Source organism: Syzygium oleosum, unplaced genomic scaffold (genome assembly GCF_021117445.2).
Source record: "Syzygium oleosum isolate NSW1041296 unplaced genomic scaffold, Sole_v2.1 Sole_v2.01, whole genome shotgun sequence".
Lineage (NCBI taxonomy): Eukaryota > Viridiplantae > Streptophyta > Magnoliopsida > Myrtales > Myrtaceae > Syzygium > Syzygium oleosum.
In genome coordinates this window covers 14,507,821-14,528,697 of record NW_026607485.1, presented here as the reverse complement: position 1 = coordinate 14,528,697, position 20,877 = coordinate 14,507,821, and the positions used below count along the sequence as shown (strand labels likewise).

Genomic DNA, 20,877 nt, shown 5'->3' with positions numbered 1-20,877 from the left:
TAAGGTTGAGTGAATAATGGATCCTCAGTACTAAATAGCCAATTCTTGAGATGAGATTTTGTGGGCATATGGTACCTTGTCTTATGAGCTTTTGAACTGGTTATTAATGCCTTTTTGATCCGAAAGCTGGGGTTCGGAGTCATTGAACTGATAGTTGATGTCCAGCACTGCTTACAGGTATATAATTCGTGTTACAGTGGCCTATCAATTTAGATGCTTGTGGTGCCTCTATGCTTGAATTGCATCTGATTGTTTGTCTCTATTTCTAAATCCTACAACTGTAGGCATATGTTGGGGTGGCCAAGGACCTTAATGCTATGGTTGTAGCTTTCAAAGGTACTCAAGAACATAGGTATGCATGTTAACTTTAGCAATTCTTCCCCTCACAATTGACATGCCAAGGATTTGATGAAAATTTAAGCTAAGAAGAGCAGCCTCAGTGAATGTGTACACAAGGCACATGGGTCTGTTGTCCATACGAACGGAAAAAGGGTGAATCATTTCCACCAACACAAGAAAGTTACTTTCTCATAATTTTAGATGGAGTCGTGAGGAGATCACATACTTCACTAATTTTGTTCTGTGAAAAATTTTGTCACGTCTCTTTATAATTTGAGCTTTTCAGTTAGTGATTACTTCTATTTATTGTCTACAGCATACGAAATTGGGTTGAAGATCTCTACAGGAAACAGTTTTACATAAACTACCCTGGAATGCCTAGTGCCACGGTAAGTTCTAGAGATGATAAGCCTCTTGCAACCTGTGGGTACTTCTGATTTGGATTGAGTCACAATGTTACTCTATTGATTGTTGCTTGGGTTCATCATGGATTTTATTATGCTTATCACAATACGGCAATTCGACATGGTATTTTGGATGCTGTCATAAGAGCCAAGGATTTATATGGAGACATCAACGCCATGGTGACTGGGCATTCTGTAGGAGGGGCTATGGCATCCTTTTGCGGACTTGATCTTGTGGTAAGACAACTGAAAAATTGTTGTGGTTGGGACTTGTGAATTTTATTGGTTTCTTTTCTATCGTGTTCTTCCAACTGTTCAGTTTTGGTCTGTTAGGAGTTATCGAGAATTCTCTGCTAATTCTACCTTGAAGAGTCTAGTGAATCTTGAATTTTCTAGGGCTCTCATATTTATATTTACAATTCGTCATTCATAGCATCTTGTTTTCTTATGTTTTGGTAAATCAACCCATAGACAAAACACAAGCAGAATGGGGTGCAAACGCCCTTCACGCGAACCGCCAATTGTTGAAGTATCTAGTTGTATGAATTGAGTCGTATATATTAAGCTTTGGAGCTTCTAGTTGGTTGACTACTTAAATGTAGTGGATAAAGACATCCAACTATTTATTAAAAAGTTTACTTGCTGGAAACTTTATGGAATTGTTGATATGTTTATGGTCCAGACATATAACTTTTTTAGGCACTTGAAGCTCAAATTTTATGTCATGTAATGCATTTTGAGATGGATTATCGATCCTAAATTTGTGTTATGTGCGTTGTTTCTGTTTGTCTTTCTCTAATCAAATGAAGCAGCTCCTCTTCAGTCGGACTACGGGGCCAGATACGTTGTAGGCTGGGGCCAATTCTAAGATGTCTAAATTATGCCTTTTGTCTCAGTTTTATTGGACAGTGAGTGTACTTTTCTAGGCACCTGTTCTAGAACTGGTACCAGAAATGGTACGCGCCCCAAAGTCATGTCCCATTAATTCTCTTCTCCACGACGAGTGGTGATTTTTTTAGAGTCAAACATTTATGGTAGCATCATTGGTTGCATAAACTGTAGACTGTACCTTTTCTCGAAGTATTAGTAGCAAGTTTAACATCTTGTCCTAACACAAATGATTTAAAATTTTACTTTTGTTTTCTGATTTCTTGCTGAAAATTGTTCTTAGCCGATTGTGACATCATGCTCATGGGTCGTGGCTCATTTTTCGAATTAGTGCGATTATGAAGAGATGAGAGGAGCAATCGAGTGGCTTCGGTGACTAAAATAAAATATTAAAAAGAATTTCGCTCTCGTTCTTTTTTATGTTTTTCAATTGTAATAATCTTGTATCTGTGGAGTTTACTTCGCGCCGAAACTGACCGCGCGGTGCGAAATGTATCTTTGCATTGGAATTTCGGACAACACCGTGTTGCCGTAAATGCCCACGCACTTGCCCCCAAATTGCAGGAATGGCACTGCACGGGACACACTTGCGCCTTTGCTTGCACGTAATCGTAGTGTCACTTTCAGGGTTATGGTGTCCAGTCGGGGCTATTTTGGAGAAAAAAGCCCCCCACGTCCGGCCATACGAGTTCCTGTGATTTTCTGGAATCTTTAGATCATCAAGTGCATGACTGCATGCCTCTTTTAGCTGCTGCGAAAATACCCAAATGCCCTCGTGGCGAGGAAGTTTATCTGTTTATTTATTTTTTAAGCAGGGCTGAGGGTTGTCTCTCTCTGATGCTCCAAAAATCAAGCAAATCAACCCGAGTGGAGCTCTGATGCCGCGGTCATGGATGTGGCTTGCCTCACGTGACCACATATCTATGGCCGTACGAGGCTAGCGACCTCCGTTGGAGTGAATCGACGGCAGTCGCAACTTCCATCGACATAAGTCGTGAGCTCTGCACGGAAAAATAGGGAAACGAAGCTGTAGCAAAAGACTCAAACGGGCGAGGAGTTAACGTCGCTGGGGGATCGACGCACGAAGGTGAGGGCTCCTGATGGCGATGGGTAGTGTCGTCAAAATCCCAAGCTTGTACCAGTACCTTATTCAAAGTTCACTACTCATTAAAATTTGGACATGTCCGTTTGTGTGGACACCGATTCGCAAACGAAGCTAACTGGACTTGAGAAAATTCCATTTAAAAGCCTAAATTTTACCTAGTGTGACACCGATGCCTCAATTTTTCATGTTATCAATTTTTCCAAACTTGTACTGGTGACCCAAAAATAGCTACCTTTACAATTCCGTCCCTACGTGGCGGCTTGCGTAGATAACAATAGTTGAATAGAGCTGACGTGGATCTAACGTGACTTTAGTCTAGTCTAGAGTGACATTAGACAACTAGTCAAAGTTTAAGTTTTTTTAAAAAAGATTTACTATCACAAAAAATCTCAAACTGGTATGCACATGCCATATTTTCATAAAAAACTCTCAAACTAATATATCCATGTTACACTTACCCCTAATTGGTACACGTATGACACATTTACCTCAAATTGTGGTAAATCTGAGAATTTTTTGGACAATGAGCTACGGCCTCCTATACGCAGGAACGTCTCGGTTTACCGTTACAATACAAATGTTTGACTACAGAGACTCTGCATCGACTTGACATGAATTATGAAATGTGTTCATTCATTGACAATCACCTAGGCAGGGTGCATTTCTTTGGAGAAATAGGAATTCATGAAGACATATAGCATAAGGTAATCCCGATCACAATGGGTCCTGAGCACCAATCAGGATCTTATCATTCCCTAAATGCGTCCTCTACCATTTCTATTCAGCATTGCAAACATTTTCACAGATTCAAGTAACCTCTCCAGGATCAGCATCGCTATTGTCTCATGTTGCTTCCCGCCACCGTAGAACCCTCTTTTTTCTTCTTCTTTTTTCGCGTAATCTCTCATCCTTCACGACGGCAATCCTTGCCTGCATATTTAGAAACTTAGATTAAGGATCGCATTTTTAATCAAAACTATTCAGAGCGACTAATGGTTCTATACTCTGAAGGCACAACTACTTCGGTTCAATGGGAGCTCTCATCTCTCACCATTTGTTAAGCCAAATTGAGAAAAAGTAGGCATGTGTAACCAAACACAGTTGTCTTTTTAAAGTTGAATACACCTTTACAGTGCGTCTAGTAGTGATTACATTTTCATATACTAGGGGTTGCTCTAGTGGCCATCCTTCCCATTAGGATGGAGGAGGTTGAGGGTTCGAATTTGGTAGGGACGTTGAGTTTCAGGTGTGCGGTTCGATTTTCAGATTTCCATACTTTACAAAGAAATAGAGCAAAAGTTTGAAAGTGAGATGATAATTAAAGTAGGATAGACAAAAAAAAACAACTAATTCAACTAAGCTGCGTCGAAGTGCAAATGTGGAGACATCACAGGTAAGCTGCAAAAGAGAGAAGATGGAAGCCCAAATTCGAATTTCTTAGCTGAACTTCCTTCAGTGCCCTCACGCAAACGGCGAAATCACCGAATCTGACCGCCAACAACAGAAGAAGATCCCGAGGGCAAATCAGGAAATGTCATATACTCATCATCCTTTCCTTCCCTTTGCCCCAAGTTGCCGTGGCTTTCAATCGCCATCCCGTGGCGAAAATCTTCATAAAATCCACCAACCCGACAGACCGGAATCGAGGTTCAATTCGAGAAATACGGACGATCGCGATCCATCTCTCTATCTCACTGCGCGATTTGCGGCGTTCGATTTCGTGTAATTGTTTGCTTATGCGAAACGTTACAGAGATTCGATTTCTTTGTGGCGCGGTTTCGTTTTCTCGATGTCGCTGTTCGATCCGTTTCTATTGTAGAATATGGAGCGGAACAAGTGGTGGTTGAGGGTGATGGTTCTGACCATGCTTGATTGCCGCAAGTGGGGCGAGAGGTAATCGCATTCCGTGTTCACGTACCAGTTTACTGCTATGATCCTCGGACTTAATTCGGAGGCTCTAGTGTTGGGTACGTCGGTTTTGAGCTTCGAAAGTGAGATTTGTATTGTGAATTTGGCGGATTTAGGTATTTCAGGGTCGGGGAATCGTTGACTATGTCGTGGATCTGTAGTGCCTGATTGAATGGGGGCAAACCTATAGCTGAATGATCCCTCTGGTGTAGATTCGGATGTTTTCGAGGCATATGACTGACAGTGCTGTGTTGCATTTGGTTGGTTTTGTTAAGCTATTAGATTACCAAGTTTGGATCGATGCTACTACTGGAATATGGTCGGATCGATTGAATTTCCTTATATTTGTTCGGTACAAATTTCATCCTGCTGTTTCTTCTTTGGGGATAAAATTTGTTCAGTATCTCACAGTGATTGACTGTCAGCTAGTCAGCTTTTCTCCAGTTGAGTGATGGACTGTAGCTTGAAGGTTATAGTGGAATAGCTTTTGGGAAAGAGGAGCCTTATGTTGTTTACTTATTCCCCTTTCATCGCATTGCATTGAACATATATAGTTCTTTAAGTTCATGAAGGACGGTAGAAATATACCGAAATATTGTTTTGAGTTGATGTTTCCTTAAATTGTTCCTCTCACTTGATTTGTTGAAATAGCTCGCTAGAGACATAAGAAACTTGCTTCATTGCTTGTAATTGAATGAACTTGTGACTGCATTTTCAATCTGAAATTTTCTCAACTGGTAAATGCAGAACTTTGAGTGAGGTCCAAGGCTCATAAAGCTGTTTACAATCAGACTCTTGTGACGATAGTGGTGGAGTATGCATATGTAGTAAGTGTTCTTTATAAACTTTCTCCCATTTACATAGAGCTTCTTGTTATTACCCTTCAGGTTTCACCATTTCAATACAATAACATTGTAACAAGGTGCAAAGCTTTTTATTTTGCAGGTTTACATGTCAGATTTGACAGAACTTTTTAGTTGGACATGTCCTAGTTGTGATGGAAAGACCAAGGTAATTTGACTACGTTTTAATGTGACATTTTTGCTAAGGTTGCGTAAAGAATAGGTCCTCGGTACTAAATGGCCAATTCTTGAGATGAGATTTTATGGGCATATGCTGCCTTCTCTTATTAGCTTCTGACTGGTTATTAATGCCTTTGATTTTGAAAGCAGGGGTTCTAAGTCATTGATCTGATAGTTTGACGTCCAGTACTGCTTATAGGTATGTAATTCATGTTGCAGTGGCCTACCAATTTGCGATGCTTGTGATGCCTCTATGTTTGAATTTCATCTAATTTTTTGTCCTTATTTCTAATCAATATATATTACCTGTAGGCATATATTGGTGGCCAGGACCTTAATGCTGCGGTTATAGCTTTCAAAGATACTCAAGAACATAGGTATGCATGTTAACTTTGGCAATTATTCCCCTTACATTTGACATGCGAAGGATTTGATGAAAATTTAAGCTAAGAAGAGTAGCCTCCGGTGAGTGCGTACACAAAGCACATGGGTCTGCTGTCCATAAGAAGGGAAAACAGTGAATCATTTCCAGTGAGACATGAAAGTTATGTGCTTGTAAATTTAGATGGAGTCATGAGGAGATCACATGCTTCACTAATTTTGTCCTTGGAAAGGTTATTTGAACTTTTCGGTTAGTGGTTACTTCTATATATGTCTACAGCATACAGAATTGGATTGAAGATTTCTACTGGAAACAGCTTGACCTAAACTACCCCCGCATGCCTGTAGCCATGGTTATAGAGATGATGAGCCTCTTGCAAGTTGTGGATACTTCTGATTTGGAATGAGTTACAGTCTTATTCTATTGTCTTTGCTTAGGTTCATCATGGATTTATTATGCTTGTCACAATACGACAATGCAACCTGGTATTTTGGATGCAGTTAGAAGAGTCAAGGATTTGACATCAATGTCATGGCGACATGGCATTCTATGGGAGGGCCTATGGCATCCTTTTGCGGACTTGATATTGTGGTAAGATAGTTAAAAACTTGTTATGGGTTAAGATATTGGTTCTTCTCTATTGTGTTCTTCCATTTATTCAGTTTTGGTCTGTTAAGAGTTACCTGGAATTCTCTGCCAACTCTGCCTTGAAGAGTCTAGACTCTGGAGACTCTGGATATCTTGAACTTTCTATGGCTTCATATTTATATTTACGATTGGTCAACATCTTGTTTTTTTTCTTTTTTGGTAAATCAACCCATAGACAAAACACAAGCAGAATGGGTTGCAAATAACCCTTTACCTGAACCATCTATGGTCTACGTATTTAGTTGTGTGAATTGTCTTACATGTTAAGCCATGGAGCTTAAAGTTGGTTGAATACCTAAATATAGTGGATAAAGACTTCCAACTAATCATTACAAAGTTTACTTGCTGGAAATTTTATGGGATTATTGATATGTTTATGGTCTGGATATATAACTTTTGCAAGCTCTTGAAGCTCAAATTTTTTGTCATGTAATCTTGAATTGCTAATGCATTTTAAACTAGAATATATTGATCCTAAATCTGTGTTCTGTGCGCTGTTTCTGTCTGTCTCTCTCTAACCAAAAGAAGCAGCTCCTTTTTGGTCGGACTACTGGCCAGATATGTTGTAGGCTGGAACCAATTCTAAATGTCTAACTTATGCTTTTTGTCTCAGCTTTATTGGACAGAGTGGTCTAGAGTTTTCTAGGCACCTGTTGTGGAACTGGTACCAGAAATGGTACCCACCCCAAAGTCATGTCCCATTAATTCTCTTCTCCATGACAAGTAGTGATTTTTGAGGGTCAAACTTTGTCTTGGACACAGATTATACAGACACTCACGTGACCTACGATAGGATCGTGGGTTGCATGAACTTTAGTCTAAACCTTTTCTCGAAGTATTAATAGCAACTGTGACATCTTGTCTGAACACTTGGATGGTTTAAGATGTCATTTTTGTTTGCTGGTTTCTTGCTGAAAATTGTTCTGAGCTGATTGTGACATCATGCCCATGGGTCGTGGCCCTTTCCATGCGTAGTGGCCCTTTTTAAGATTTAGTTTCTCCTTTGCTATTAATGACTGTAAGTTTTGGGGTTCTAGAGGCAATTTCACCATGAACCTGGAATTTTTTCGTTTATGTCATTAGCAGGATATGACTCACCCCACCAACATCTAAGTGCTTCTTGTGGAAGCATTTAAATGCGCCTTGGTTGAAAATTCACCCCCAATACCACCATTCCATATTATTAACACCTTTTCTTGGATGTGAGGGTGGGGTGGGTTTTGTTGTGGCTGTGGGGTTTGGTTTTGGGAAAATTATGGATGGGATCTAAGACAAAGTAACACTAGACCTCCAACCCTCATGGAGAGAAGGGGTTGTTCTATCGTTCACCTTTGTATGTGAAATGCAATATATGGTTATTGATGCATAGTAGTTTTTCCCCTCGTGAAAGTATTAACATTCAAGTTATTTGGCCGTCTAATTATGTGTGGTGAAGCTGTTTTTTCCAGACCATTGCTCACTTGATTTACTTATATAACTAAGGACACTATACATATAACTAATGGACATATATTGTGCCTCATTTGCCTCCGTACTATTCTCGGTTCCTACAAAAGACATACCATCACTTCCCTAGGGTGGTATGACTTTGATCTTGACAGATATCAGATAAATTATGGGGAATTGTCGCTGACTGCATTTGACATTTGCTTTGCATTTATTTCAACCTGTCTAACTGGAGAAGTCTTATATTTTCCAACAATGTTCGTACTCTCATTTTTTTCAGCGTATAAATTTTAACTGTTTTGTTTGTTTTATCTTCTTAACAAAGCAGGGCAGTTTGTAGTACTCATGACCTTTCTAACAATATTTAAGGAACTCTTCTCCTATAAAGCTATCTTGAGTTTCTCGTACCAATTCCAAATTTAAGACGCGTAATAATTTGTATCACTCTCTCTCTCTCTCTCTCTCTCTCTCTCTCTCTCTCTCTCTCTCTCTCTATGATGGCTGATGACCTATTCTTAAGCTCTGTGCAATTATAAGATATTAATCATTTAAATTATGTATGTCTACTAATGCCTATAATATTGGCAACTAGCTCAATGACAGTCACGGATAAACATATTGATGTGAGATAATGTGAAAATAATTTGATTCCACCTGCTTGTCTGGTGATAATCTTACTCTTTTTTATGTGAGTGTTCGCATGTAATTGGAATCCTTCTTTTTTTGTAGGTATGGCTGTATAATATAGGATTTGGTAGTCTGGTTTATTAGGTCGAGAAAGTTTGTGATGGCTCTGGAGAAGATCCAGTTTGCAGCAGGTAAGGAGGTAGTTTCAGTCGTAGGTACCTGTTACAAGCAATTATTTTGTGGATTTATCATGCTAGGTGCAATAAGTCATGTGACAGATCAGCTTATTCTAGAGAATGCCAGTCCTTTATTACCGGAAATATTTACGGATGACTTATCAGAGTGTGTTTCTGCAGATCGGTAACTGGTAACAGCCTCGCGGACCATTTACTCTATTATGGTGCAGAATTAATGGCTGAGACGTGGGGATCATGCAAAATCGTCATGGACCCATGATTGAAGGAATACGGAAGCGAAGACTAAGGAAACCTTATGCTTTCCAGGAATCCTTCTTCTTTTGCATTGAGGCTGCGTTAAGACTCCGATGCCAAGAGTAACTTAACGTAAAATGCTCCTAAGTCAGCACCTAATTTCGTGAAGATCATTAGGTAGCTCTGGAAGAAGTTTGTTCACGTGATGCATTCCATCAATCTATTTCCATGTCCATCACAAGATGCATAGGATCTCTACCGAAATTCATTTGGAATGTAAATAGCATGAAGTTGAATATATCATCCTTGTAAATACAACTCTGTGATACCTATTGAATGAATGCGCTCGCAAGTTTACCTGTCAATCAAATCTTGGGCCTGTGGCATTTTTTACCAGACTCAATAAAACCTAATAAGGACGTGTGGATGCTGAGCTGAGCTATCCATAGCTGAATCACACTGCTTTTTATTTCCTTTTTTTTTCTTTTTTTGGGGGTTGAACTCGTGTTGAACTTCACAAAATTGGCAGAATTTTGTGAATTCTGGAACTGTTAGACTTGCATGGTTTGGAGATTAACTGGTTTTATAAGGTGAAACAAAGACTGTCAAGGGAGAACACTTTTCAATCAGTGACCTTCCCTTCTACTACAGGCTTATTGGCATATAAAATTTTCTCGGCGCAACCAAGTACTTCAACTGAGACTACCTCGAGCACCAATCTAAGCACACAATTTTTCTCCCGGTCCAGACAATCCCTTCAAGTGTTTTCTCGTAAAAGAACATTTGGGTACTGATAAGCAAGTTCTATTGCATAACAATGAAGAGAACACACATTTAGATGAAATGTAATAATCATTTTTTGGGCCCACAATAAAGTTAAAAAAAATCAGGTTTGCCTAAATAGCTTTTTTACCCCCCAAAACAGATGAATACAGGGTTTACCACCCCAAGATTGTGAGGGAACGCGGTCAACATCAAATTTCATCCATCATCTGCCTTTCTTCGGTCTCCATCTATACAGCTGCCCAATTAGCCACAGCTCCCTGCACAGAAAGATTTTTGCAAGTTTCTTAAACTTTAAGTCCCTCAGAAGCATTAGAAACCGGCAAAAAGTTGGTTGTTTGAGATGTCTCCCTTAGCACTTCTTGTCGATCTTTAAACCTGAAAGAGTCATCTAGTGTAACTTAAGGTGAATGGAAGGGCTTCTATTACAGATAACCACCTAGGCATAACCATTTCAAGAAAATGGAGGCAATAATGGAGATCACACAAGGGTCGATTTACATGATTTCAAACCCCAAGTGAGACTTCTCACATGTCCGATACGCCGATAATACTGAAATTTAGCCTCAATTATAAGATGATTTATGATACCTTGGCGAAGCTAAATAGTTCTCCTCTCCTGTTAAGATGGAAGCTTTGCTGCACCAACTATTGATGCCGCTACCCAAGTGAAATTCCTCTTTCCTCATTTTATAACTTCTCCATAACATTTGCAAATCCCACTAAGAAGCACACCTTTCCTGGAAAATAAACTGAACATAAGCATATCAATACATTGTCTTCTTCACAATAGCAACAATGAGTTAATCATGCTGTAATATTCCAGGATGAGAACCATAGTGCTATGACCTTCCAACACACATTTCATCTAATTGTTTACAATATAGCAAAGTTATCTCCAATATGAATCAGAGGGTATCAACTTCGAAATATGTGAAGCAGCAAATCGACAAGGATATCTAATGAATTGTCATAAATCAAATAATAACGATGCAATCGACATGCACACCTCCAGCCGGGAAACATAAAAGCAAGGAGAAACCATCCGCAGAGAATATAGCGAAAAAAAGCCAAACCAAACTAGGAAAAGAAAACATATATTTGTACATAATTAAGAACCCTCTGGTTATACGGAGGTACCATAATTTCAATACCTTTTTCAGATTTCCAGGCATCAACTCATAAAGTAATTAAAAAGTGGACGTAAAACTTCACTTTGGATGTCATTTTCATTTTCCTTTATTCGGTCTTCATTTGTACAGCTGCCCAATTAGCCACAGCTCCCTGCGCAATAAGATTTCTGCAAGTGTTTCAAACTTTAATTCCTCTCAGCTACATTAGAAATAAGCAAAAAGGCAGTTTGAGATCTCTCCCTTAGCACCTCTTGTCAATCTTAAAACCGAAAAGAATCCTCTAGTATAAGTGTATAACCGAGGTGAATGGAAGGGCTTCTATTATAGATAATCACCGAGGCATAACCATTTCTAGAAAATGTAGGCAATAATCGAGATCACACAAGAGTTTCATTTACATGATTTCTAACCCCAAGTGCGACTTATCATATGTCCTAGGTAGTAGGTAACGATATTACTGAAATTTAGCCTTAACTATAAGACAATTTATGATACCTTGGAGGTGGAAGTTTTGCTGCACCAACTATTGATCCGCTACCCAAGTAAAATTCCTCTTTCTTCATTTTATGACTTCTCCATAATATTTGCAAATCCCACTAAGAAGCACATCTTTCCTAGAAAATAAACTGAACATAAGCATATCAATACAGGGTGTCTGTCTTCTTCACAGTATGCTGTAAAGTTCCAGGATGAGAACCATAGTTATTATATGACCTTCTGACACACATTCCATCTAATTGTTTACAGTACAAGGAAGTCACCTCCAATGTGAAGCGAGGTTATCAACTTCGAAATATGTGAAGCAACAAATCGACAAGGATATCTAATAATTTGAAACAAACCAAACCAAATAAAAACGATGCGATCGACTTGCATACCTCCAATTGGGAAACATAAAACCAAGGAGAAACCATCCGAAGAGAATATAGCAAAAAAAGCCAAACCAAACTAGTAGAAGAGAACGAATGTCTGTACATAATTAAGAACCCTCTGGTTGTCCGGAGGTATCATAATTCCAATACCTTCATCAAATTTTTAGTCATCAACTCATGAAAAGGTAATTAAAAAGTGCACGTGAAACTTCTTTGTTCATATCCGTGAAAGAGTTTGATTGCAGAAAAGGGAAAACATTGGTTGTCAGATGAAATAACTTACCTCAATTCGTTTAAAGTTTGCACGCGAGGGAACAATTCGCGGTCGGCGATCAAGAAGCTTTCAAGAGCAACGTGCACTTATCCGTCAGTCTCCTCCCTCATATCCATATTCAAATTCGTATCCAGATTCGTCATCTTAGATCACTGATTTGTCTCTGCCTCTATAAAATCTGATTGCCTTCTCCGAGCAAAGCAAAGAAATTGACTCCACATTCAATTTCCCGCAACGCCATATTTCAACAGATTGCAGTCCCTTCAAGTTTGACAGATCTGGCAACTTCCGTAAAGATCCACACCAACAAATACTCAATTCTTCCAAAAATTGTGGTAGTTCGCCTTGAATCTCAACCAGATTATCGCAGTAGGACACACGAAGATGCCGTAGTTGGTTGAGATAACTTAGATCAGGTAATATCCACACCTGTTGAAGTTCCGAAAGCTGCAAATCTAGGTTCTCCGAACCATCAAGGCCTCGAATCTCTGAGATTACAGAGTCGGTAATATGAAGATGTGATAGTTCCTTCAGATTCGATAGATTCTCCAAGGAACCAAATGACTTGCAATTGTTCAAACGTAAGGATGACAAACTGGAGGGAAGGCTCGGGAGGCAACGCAGATTAGGGCCGTAGAGTCGAAGTTCTTGGAGTCGGGGAAGGAGACTACTAATATCTGTGGGTAAGGCGGTCATGTGTTCAGACTCCAAATACAAGGATAATAAACTGGAGGGAAGGCTCGGGAGGCAACGCAGATTAGGGCATCGGAGTCGAAGTGTCTGGAGTCGAGGAAGGAGACCAATATCTGTGGGTAAGGCGGTCATGTGTCGAGAGCCCAAATCCATGGATAATAAACTGGAGGGAAGGCTTGGGAGGCAACGCAGATTAGGGCATCGGAGTCTAAGCTTTTGGAGTCGGGGAAGGAGACTAAAATCCGTGGGTAAGTGGGTCACATAATAAGAGTCTAGGTCCAGAGTCTCCAGTTTGCTTAAATTCCCAATCCACCGTGGCATCGGATATTCTTCCACAGGCCCATCAGATTCCCCACCATCATCATGTTCGCTAAACCACAGCTTCAATTCCTTTAAATTAGTCAGGTTTGAGAGATCTGGAAACGTATCCATATGCAATCTAGACAACTCTAGAGTGATAAGACTTTCCGGAAGCCTCGGTACCACGTATATTGGAGCATTCCACAATTTCAAGATCCTTAGGGATCGATTTCTATAGATGCAATTGCCAATTTCCACTTCCACTTTCAAACGCCCAAATAGGGCATCTATTTTTTCGAGCTTCTCAATCGTCCAGAGGGCATCAGGTATTTTGCTCATTGCAGACCAATTCATCTTTACTAATTTCAAATTTTTCAACTTTCCGACGGAATCAGGTAGTTCTTTGATCCTCGTATAAGTTGTATTCAACTCAATCAGCGATTCCAAATTTCCGATGGAATCGGGTAGTTCTTTGATCCCCGTTCCAAATATATCCAACTCAATCAGCGATTTCAAATTTCCGATTGTATTTGGAAGCCTCTCGAACGATTTGCAAAATTTCAGAGATAGGTATTCAAGGCTCACAAGATCTCTACCCATCTCTTCTGGCAGCCTCCGAAGATTGTTACAAAAGCTTACATCTAAGGAAACTAGGCTTTTCAAATGACAAATCGACCTATCAATTTCAGTTAATGATTCACAGCCCCGTAGGATCAATCGTTCTAAATTTACCTCAGCAAAGAAGATGGGAGTTCTCTCCAAGCAATTGCATCCGGTCAGATTCAAAATTTTCAAATTCTTCATCACCTGTAAAAGAAAAATCATGCAAAGATTATTTTTTAATCTCATAGGACGGAATAATAAGTGTTATCTAGCATATAACATACCTCCATATGGCTCCACCCCTGCCAATCATGCGTAATCTTACTCCGAGATAGATCAAGAATAACCACATCTTCCATGGAGAAATTTGCAATCTTAAATGTTGGGGGAATACCGTGCCAAGAAAGCCATCGTAAATGCGGAAGGAGATCTGAATTCTCCTGAAAAACATTAGTTGGAAGAATATTTGATGGCGATTCGTGCCAAAGAAGCCTCTCTTCGGCACGAAAATATTCCTCCGAACCATTAACTTGAAGAAACTGCAGATTTGATATTCTCTTAAAGTCCTTACAGGTAAAACAGTACCGCCGCTCACGGTCAAAGCGGAGACAAAGAGCTTCAACTTTTGTTTTTCCCTGCCCAATGGAAAATTTAAAAAACAAAAGAATTGAAGCAAAACACATTTATTCAAGTTCACTATTTTGAGGGGTTGAGTTGGAGTACTATCGTTCCTTTAATCTTGACAGAGCAAAAGTATTGGTTTGAGTAGGTCACAATAGTGCTGGAGAACACAAAAAAGTAACTGGATTTTTTTTAAAAAGAAAATGTCCACAAGTAACATGGAGATTTATCGCACGGGAGATTTTACCTCATGTCTCCTCAGCAAATCCAATGCTTCCTTAGGATCCCACACCCTACTTTGCTTCTCTATTTTCATCTTTCTTTCTTGACGAACCATTTCTCTTCCAAGATCCCTGAGCTGGTCATGCATCCATACTTTATTATTCCCTGTAATCTTTATCAAAGACATGTTCTGCAAATCTTCCAAGGTTACTTCCGGAAATTTTGATTCATCCCAGAAATGAACCACAATGTCTTTCTCATATCCAATGAAAATACAAGCTATATCGAGGAATATATACTTTTGCCGATCATTTAATGCATCATAACTTATTTTCAGTTTACTTTGAACTTTATCATCAGGAACACTTTCTAGCATCTTCAATGTGGCATCCCACATTTTCATATTTTTGCAGGATAAAAGTGAGCCTATGACTTCTAGAGCTAGCGGAAGACCTCCAGCAATGCATATTGCCCTATGGGATTGGTTGATATACTCGTCTAAAGGGGAATCTCTTCTGAAGGCATGTTTGCAAAAGAGTCGAAGAGATTGACAGTCATCCATGAAATTAACCTCATAAGTGCAGTCCACTTCCGGAACTATGAGAACATCTTTATTTCTTGTAGTAATAATGAGTTTGCTCCCTTTACCAAACCAATCATGATTTCCTATAAGTGCATTCATATGATCCTTTTCTTCCACATCATCGAGAAGAAGGAGGACTCTTTTATTAGACAACCTGTCTTTAATGGTCTTAATCCCTTCATCAATATTTCTTATATCCGTCCATTTCGTGTTGAGGATGTCAGAGATGAGCTGATGCTGCAAGCGGTGAATGCCCTCGAGTTTTGACGTTTCACGGACGTTAGAAAGGAAGCAACAACCCTCAAAATTTTTTGAAAGTTGATTGTAGATGATTTTGGCAATAGTCGTCTTTCCGATGCCACCCATCCCATGGATTCCTATAATCCGCGTTTCACTTGTCTCGGCACCAATCATTTCCATGATTGCATCCACATGGTTGTCGACACTGACCAAGCAATCTGATACCACCAAATAAGCCTTTTTCAATTCTCTGAAAACCTCCTCGGTGAGTTTTTTTGCAAACTCGCCTTCTCGCCTAGTGTTTGTTGGAGGTCAAAAGGCAATGAGTTAGAAAACTGTGTTTAACCAAACTATTTTCTGACAAAGACCAAATTGAAAACTATAGACCTATTTGAAATGTGTTCTTCAACGATTCATTCCATAGTAGATGGATTAGCAATGGTACAGACGGCTAATGAAGAACCTGAACTGAAAAAATGTTGTTTGGATTGAAATAGGACAAAATTGGGATTGTGCCATGAATTAATGGGATTTCTGCGGGATAACTTTTTTTTTTTTGGTAACCCGGGAACCCCCGCACGGCCGACAGCCGAGGAGGTAAATCCGGGGTGTCGCTAGCGCAGGACCCACCACCACGACGTCACGCTTAAGAATCCCTAACGCCAGCGCTGGGATTCGAACTCCTACCCTTCGGGGGGAGGGGAGCCCGAAGCCAGCGCAGCCGCTGAGGGCGGTGGTCTGCGGGATAACTTCAGTAGCGTAAAATTCAATTTTAACAAGACCAACACAACTCTGAAAAAGAAACCGATTGATATGCTTCCAGTTTTAATGATACAATGAACATCAGATGGAATGCTAAAAGCAGTCACCTGTTCTTCTCGCTATGCAGGTCCCATCCGTTTATTGCCCCGATTGCGCTGAGAGCATCCTTCCACTCTTGCATAGTCTTTTTGTCGTGTCGCTTCCTTTTTTCATGTGAAAGAAAGGCCTTTCCATAACCTCCAGTTTGATAACGAACCTCTGCAGGATCCACATCATAAAAAATGGGCATGATCTTTTGTCCCTTATTTTTCTTGCACTCGACCATTTGGGCTACCTCCTTGAGACACCACACGCTAGAGGCATAATCTTTCGAAAAGATAGGTATTGAGATCTTCGACTGATTAATTGCTTTGAGAAGTTCTGGGGCAAACTCTTCCCCAACGCGGAGCTCTTCGTCATCCTTAAATGTGCGGATGCCCGCATCTTTAAGACTAGTGCAGAGAAAATCGGTAAAACCTTCTCGAGTATCCGGTCCTCTGAAGCTCAAGAATACTTCATAGTCATATCCTGAAGATGTTGACGTTTCGTTAACTCGTGGCGAAGTGCAAGTACGAGCAGCCCTCTCCATGGTTCCATTCTTTGCAGCTGAATCATTATCTGCTCTGCCCTCTACAGCGATCTGACCTGCTCTTTTCTTCAGGAATTCTTTAAACAGGATAGCAGAGAGAGCGATGGCAGCAACAGTCACCATACAGGGCAACCACAAGTACTCAAACATTTTGTGAGTTAGCAACAAGAAGGATTTAAGTTTGAAATACAGGGGAATGGTGGAATGGCAGAGACAAGAGGCAGCACTCAAGATCAGGATGGAGTAAATACAAGAAGCCAAGGCAGCTTCAAATCTCAAGGAGCGGAATGGGCCAGTGTTGTGGTCATTAAACTTAGAAACGAGGATTGGGTCAATATTCTGAGAGTCGTGGGCCAGTTTGCTCGAATTTGGTCAATAAGAATGGTTCCTTGCAGCCTGTCAAAGTTGACAAATGCACGTCTTCCAACACCAAAAGTGGCCCTTCCCAACCCAATTCATCGAGCAGGTATTGGCCGTGCACCGGTTCATGTGATCCCAATTCATGGACCGATAGATCAGGTGAATTCTCCATGGGGTCAACCTCATCCATCGGTACACAGTGAGCTCGGATTGATTAAGAAATTTTCTTATTAATTGGCTCCTGCTTTTTTGTTTTTTGGTTCAAAGGCTCCTGCTTCACTACACACGATGTCATCACTCCCCCATGTGACCTGACCACCGACAGCTGACAGCTCGCGCTCCCATCCGCCATAATCACGATCCCTGTCCTTTTCCCTCTGCTCCTCTCTCCCCTGTCAATTGCATTCTGTCTTTTGCTGCCGCCAAAATACCCGAATGCCCTCCTGGCGACGAATTTTTTTTTCTTCTTTTCTGGCATAGCTGATTTTAGAGTTAATATCGTTAAAAACCTCAAATTGATATGCTTGTAATAATTTTATTCTAAATTAATTTTTTGATCATAAAAAATCTCAAACTAGTATATTTATGATAAATTTATCCACAGTTTATTTTCGTTAAATTTTACCGTCAAATTCTTTGTTAAATGACACGCGATAATTGACGAACGTACCAATTTTATATTTTACTCTCCGTTTGTCACAAACGCGCCAGTTTATGATTTTTTATGGTATTAATTCAATTTAATGGAAACTAACGGAGGATAAATTAGTCACAAATGTACCGGTTCGAGATTTTTGATAGTAAAAAAATTAGTGTATGCTAAAATTATCACTGGTATACAAGTTTGGGGTTTTTCGTGATATTAACTCTTGATTTTAATGATAAACAGGCCTGAGGGCCTCTCTCCGTTGCTCAAAAAATCAAGCGAATTAACAGACTCGAGCCTCGACGCCGCGGTCGTGCAACCACAGATCTGTGGCCGTACGAGGCTAGCGACTTCCATCAGTCGTGACTGCCATGAACATAGGTTATGAGCTTTGCGTGGAAAGAAAGAGACGAAGGCGTAGAAGATGACTCGAGCAGGCGAGGAGTTAACTCGCCGATGGGTTGACACGCGAAGGTGAGAGCTCGTGATGGCATTGGGTGGGCGGCAATTCAATGATGGTGAGTGGGCGGCTCCCACAAAAATCCTAACCTACATATCCACTGCAATACCAATTATCCAAACTGTTTTTATGTCATCAAAAGTCAAAATTTGTTCAATAACCACAAAATACATACCGTCAAAGTTTGGTCCAAGACAGACATTGAAAATCTGACATGGCGGTTTGCTTGGTCAATGGCAAACTTAAAAACCTGACATGAATTTGACGTCGCTTGGAAAAATTCCAAAAAAAGGGCCTATATTATGTCCAGTGTGACATGAATTCTCCATTTTTTTTTTTTGTATTACTAATACCGCAATTTGTACTAGTGATCAAAAAGCATCTTCAAACGTAATTTCGTCCAAGAGGACTAGTAAATATCCGATGTGGTGACATGCATGAACAACAGCAGGTAAAACAGAGCTAATATGTATCTAACACGACAATAATATAGTCCAAAGTGACTGTAGATAACTTGTCAAAGTTTAAGTTTTTCAAAAAATTAGACGTATAAATTTTTAGAGTCCTAGAAGTAGAAGTGAGATGATCCAAGAAACGAGCTTATTTGAAACTCAATATGCAAAAGAAATGAGCTACAATTTTAACTTTAAGAAAAGTGGAAGTGCAATATATTCAACATGCTCAGGTCTAGAATTTTATATTTTTCTTCTATTTGATTTCTTTTCTAGGTAAACTTCTTTTAACTACACGACAACTCCTTCCAGATCCTTCATTGACCTTTGCACATTTTTTCCTTGCTCCAAATCCTTGATCTTCCCTCGTTGTCACTGCTCTGCTCACGCCCATTCAACACCAAAGTTGGATGAGTGATGTGAATGCGCCAACACCAGCCAGACCTTCAGATTTCGATAGGTACAGATTTTGATTAATCTGAACTTTATTGATACTTGATAAGGACAACATGGAGGAAGCTCATGGTGGGGGCAGCCAAGGAGGAGAGAGTAAAATCTCGCGAGATCCGGAAGTGTAAGAATGTTCGTAAGTTCTTAAGTCTTTTCAGACATAGATCCGAGGGTGACAAAAAAAAATTAAGATTGAAATTATTAAATCATGATGACTTGATGAGTAAAAGAAGACTCTTGAGAAGTATCAAATTCCTTGAATTGAGATTAATGAAAGATCAAATTTGTTTTCCTTAATGATAAAGTTGAGATCGTAGACACTAGACTTTAATTTACTTATTTTTATACCTTATGTTTACCCAAAAAACAAGGGAAGATTTTTTTTGAACGACTTTTCGGTAGGTCATTGAACTTAGAGCACGAAGGATAACCATTTTGTTCCAGAAACAATTTCCGAAATAGAAATAGATCCCAAGACGAGTTTCTCATAAAAGAAACCCGTTTGATAACAACCAAAAATTTTTATTTTTGGAACAGAAATCCATTTGATAACGGTATAAAATTTCTACTTCCTGGAACAGAAACCCGTTTGATAACAACATAAATTTCTATTTTCCGGAACATAAATCCATTTTTTTAGAACCCCTTTGGGAGTTAAACCCATTTTAGGGTTTTTTAGGGGTTAAAACCCCTTTTAAATCCCTAAACTAAGGAGTATTCAAAAATACCATTTGGGCACCTCAAAATATTTAAATTTCACTCAAAGTGAGTGGCTACATGTATTTTAAACTATCCTGTGAAGTTTTGAAATTTTTTATTTTTTTTGAAAACATTCACCAAATTTCCTATTTTCTCGAAATCTGACTTTTTTTTTATTTTATGGAAATTTTTATGAATTTTTCTGGAATTTTTCAATTTTTATGGATTTTTTGAAATTTTTTTGAGATTTTTAGAAATTTTCCGGATTTTCTAAAAAAATTTAATTTTTTTCTGAATTTTTTATTTTTTCTGATTTTTCTATTTTTTAATGATTTTTCTAATTTTTTTTAGAATTTTTTTTTATTTTTCCACTAGGAATGAAACAAAACTGAACCGGTTCGAATCAGTCTAACCAAGTCAGACCGAGGCCAAATTTAGAAAGAGATATGTTTTGAAGAGAGAAAATAGGTTCTTTTAGAAATGGTTTTCATTTCTCGTCCAGAAATAGAAAACCTACTTTTTTTTTGTTCTAATTTTTGGTCCAGAACCAATTCTGGAATAAAAAGTTGTTACAGAAATAAAAAAATGAAATTGCGTTATCAAACGGGTTTCTGTTCTAAATCTATTTCCGAGAATAGAAAACTAGTTCTGGACAGAAATAGAATAGTTATCATTTGTGCCCTTAGTGTAGAATTTTGCCCTGTTCAAGGCATAGGCGTCACTCAAATTTTATACAGGAAACAACAATTTGCAAGGATCTCCAATAAAGCACCACTAAATAACATTGGAAAAAAAAAATAATGCCCTTGAAATTGATTTGACTGGGCTGTAATGGGTAAATTAGCGAAGTGCAAAACCATCAAAGAGAATAAATATAACAAAACAAAACTAGGAGA

The 20,877-nt window shown here is 39.2% G+C and overlaps 1 protein-coding gene and 1 pseudogene across 1 annotated transcript; both read right to left on the bottom strand.

Moving 5' to 3' along the window:
• Positions 1-20,877, bottom strand: part of LOC115693589 (disease resistance protein RUN1-like) — a 69,300-nt pseudogene that overhangs the window by 4,318 nt on the left and 44,105 nt on the right.
• On the bottom strand, positions 9,989-17,261 carry LOC115693588 (disease resistance protein RPV1-like). The gene is made up of 8 exons (XM_056316700.1): positions 16,394-17,261; positions 14,727-15,819; positions 14,143-14,493; positions 12,272-14,062; positions 11,612-11,877; positions 11,138-11,267; positions 10,575-10,735; positions 9,989-10,243 (listed from the first exon to the last, which is right to left on the bottom strand). Exons 1-4 carry the CDS (start codon positions 17,062-17,064, stop codon positions 12,407-12,409), a joined length of 3,771 nt encoding a protein of 1,256 aa, XP_056172675.1. The 5' UTR covers positions 17,065-17,261; the 3' UTR covers positions 9,989-10,243; positions 10,575-10,735; positions 11,138-11,267; positions 11,612-11,877; positions 12,272-12,406.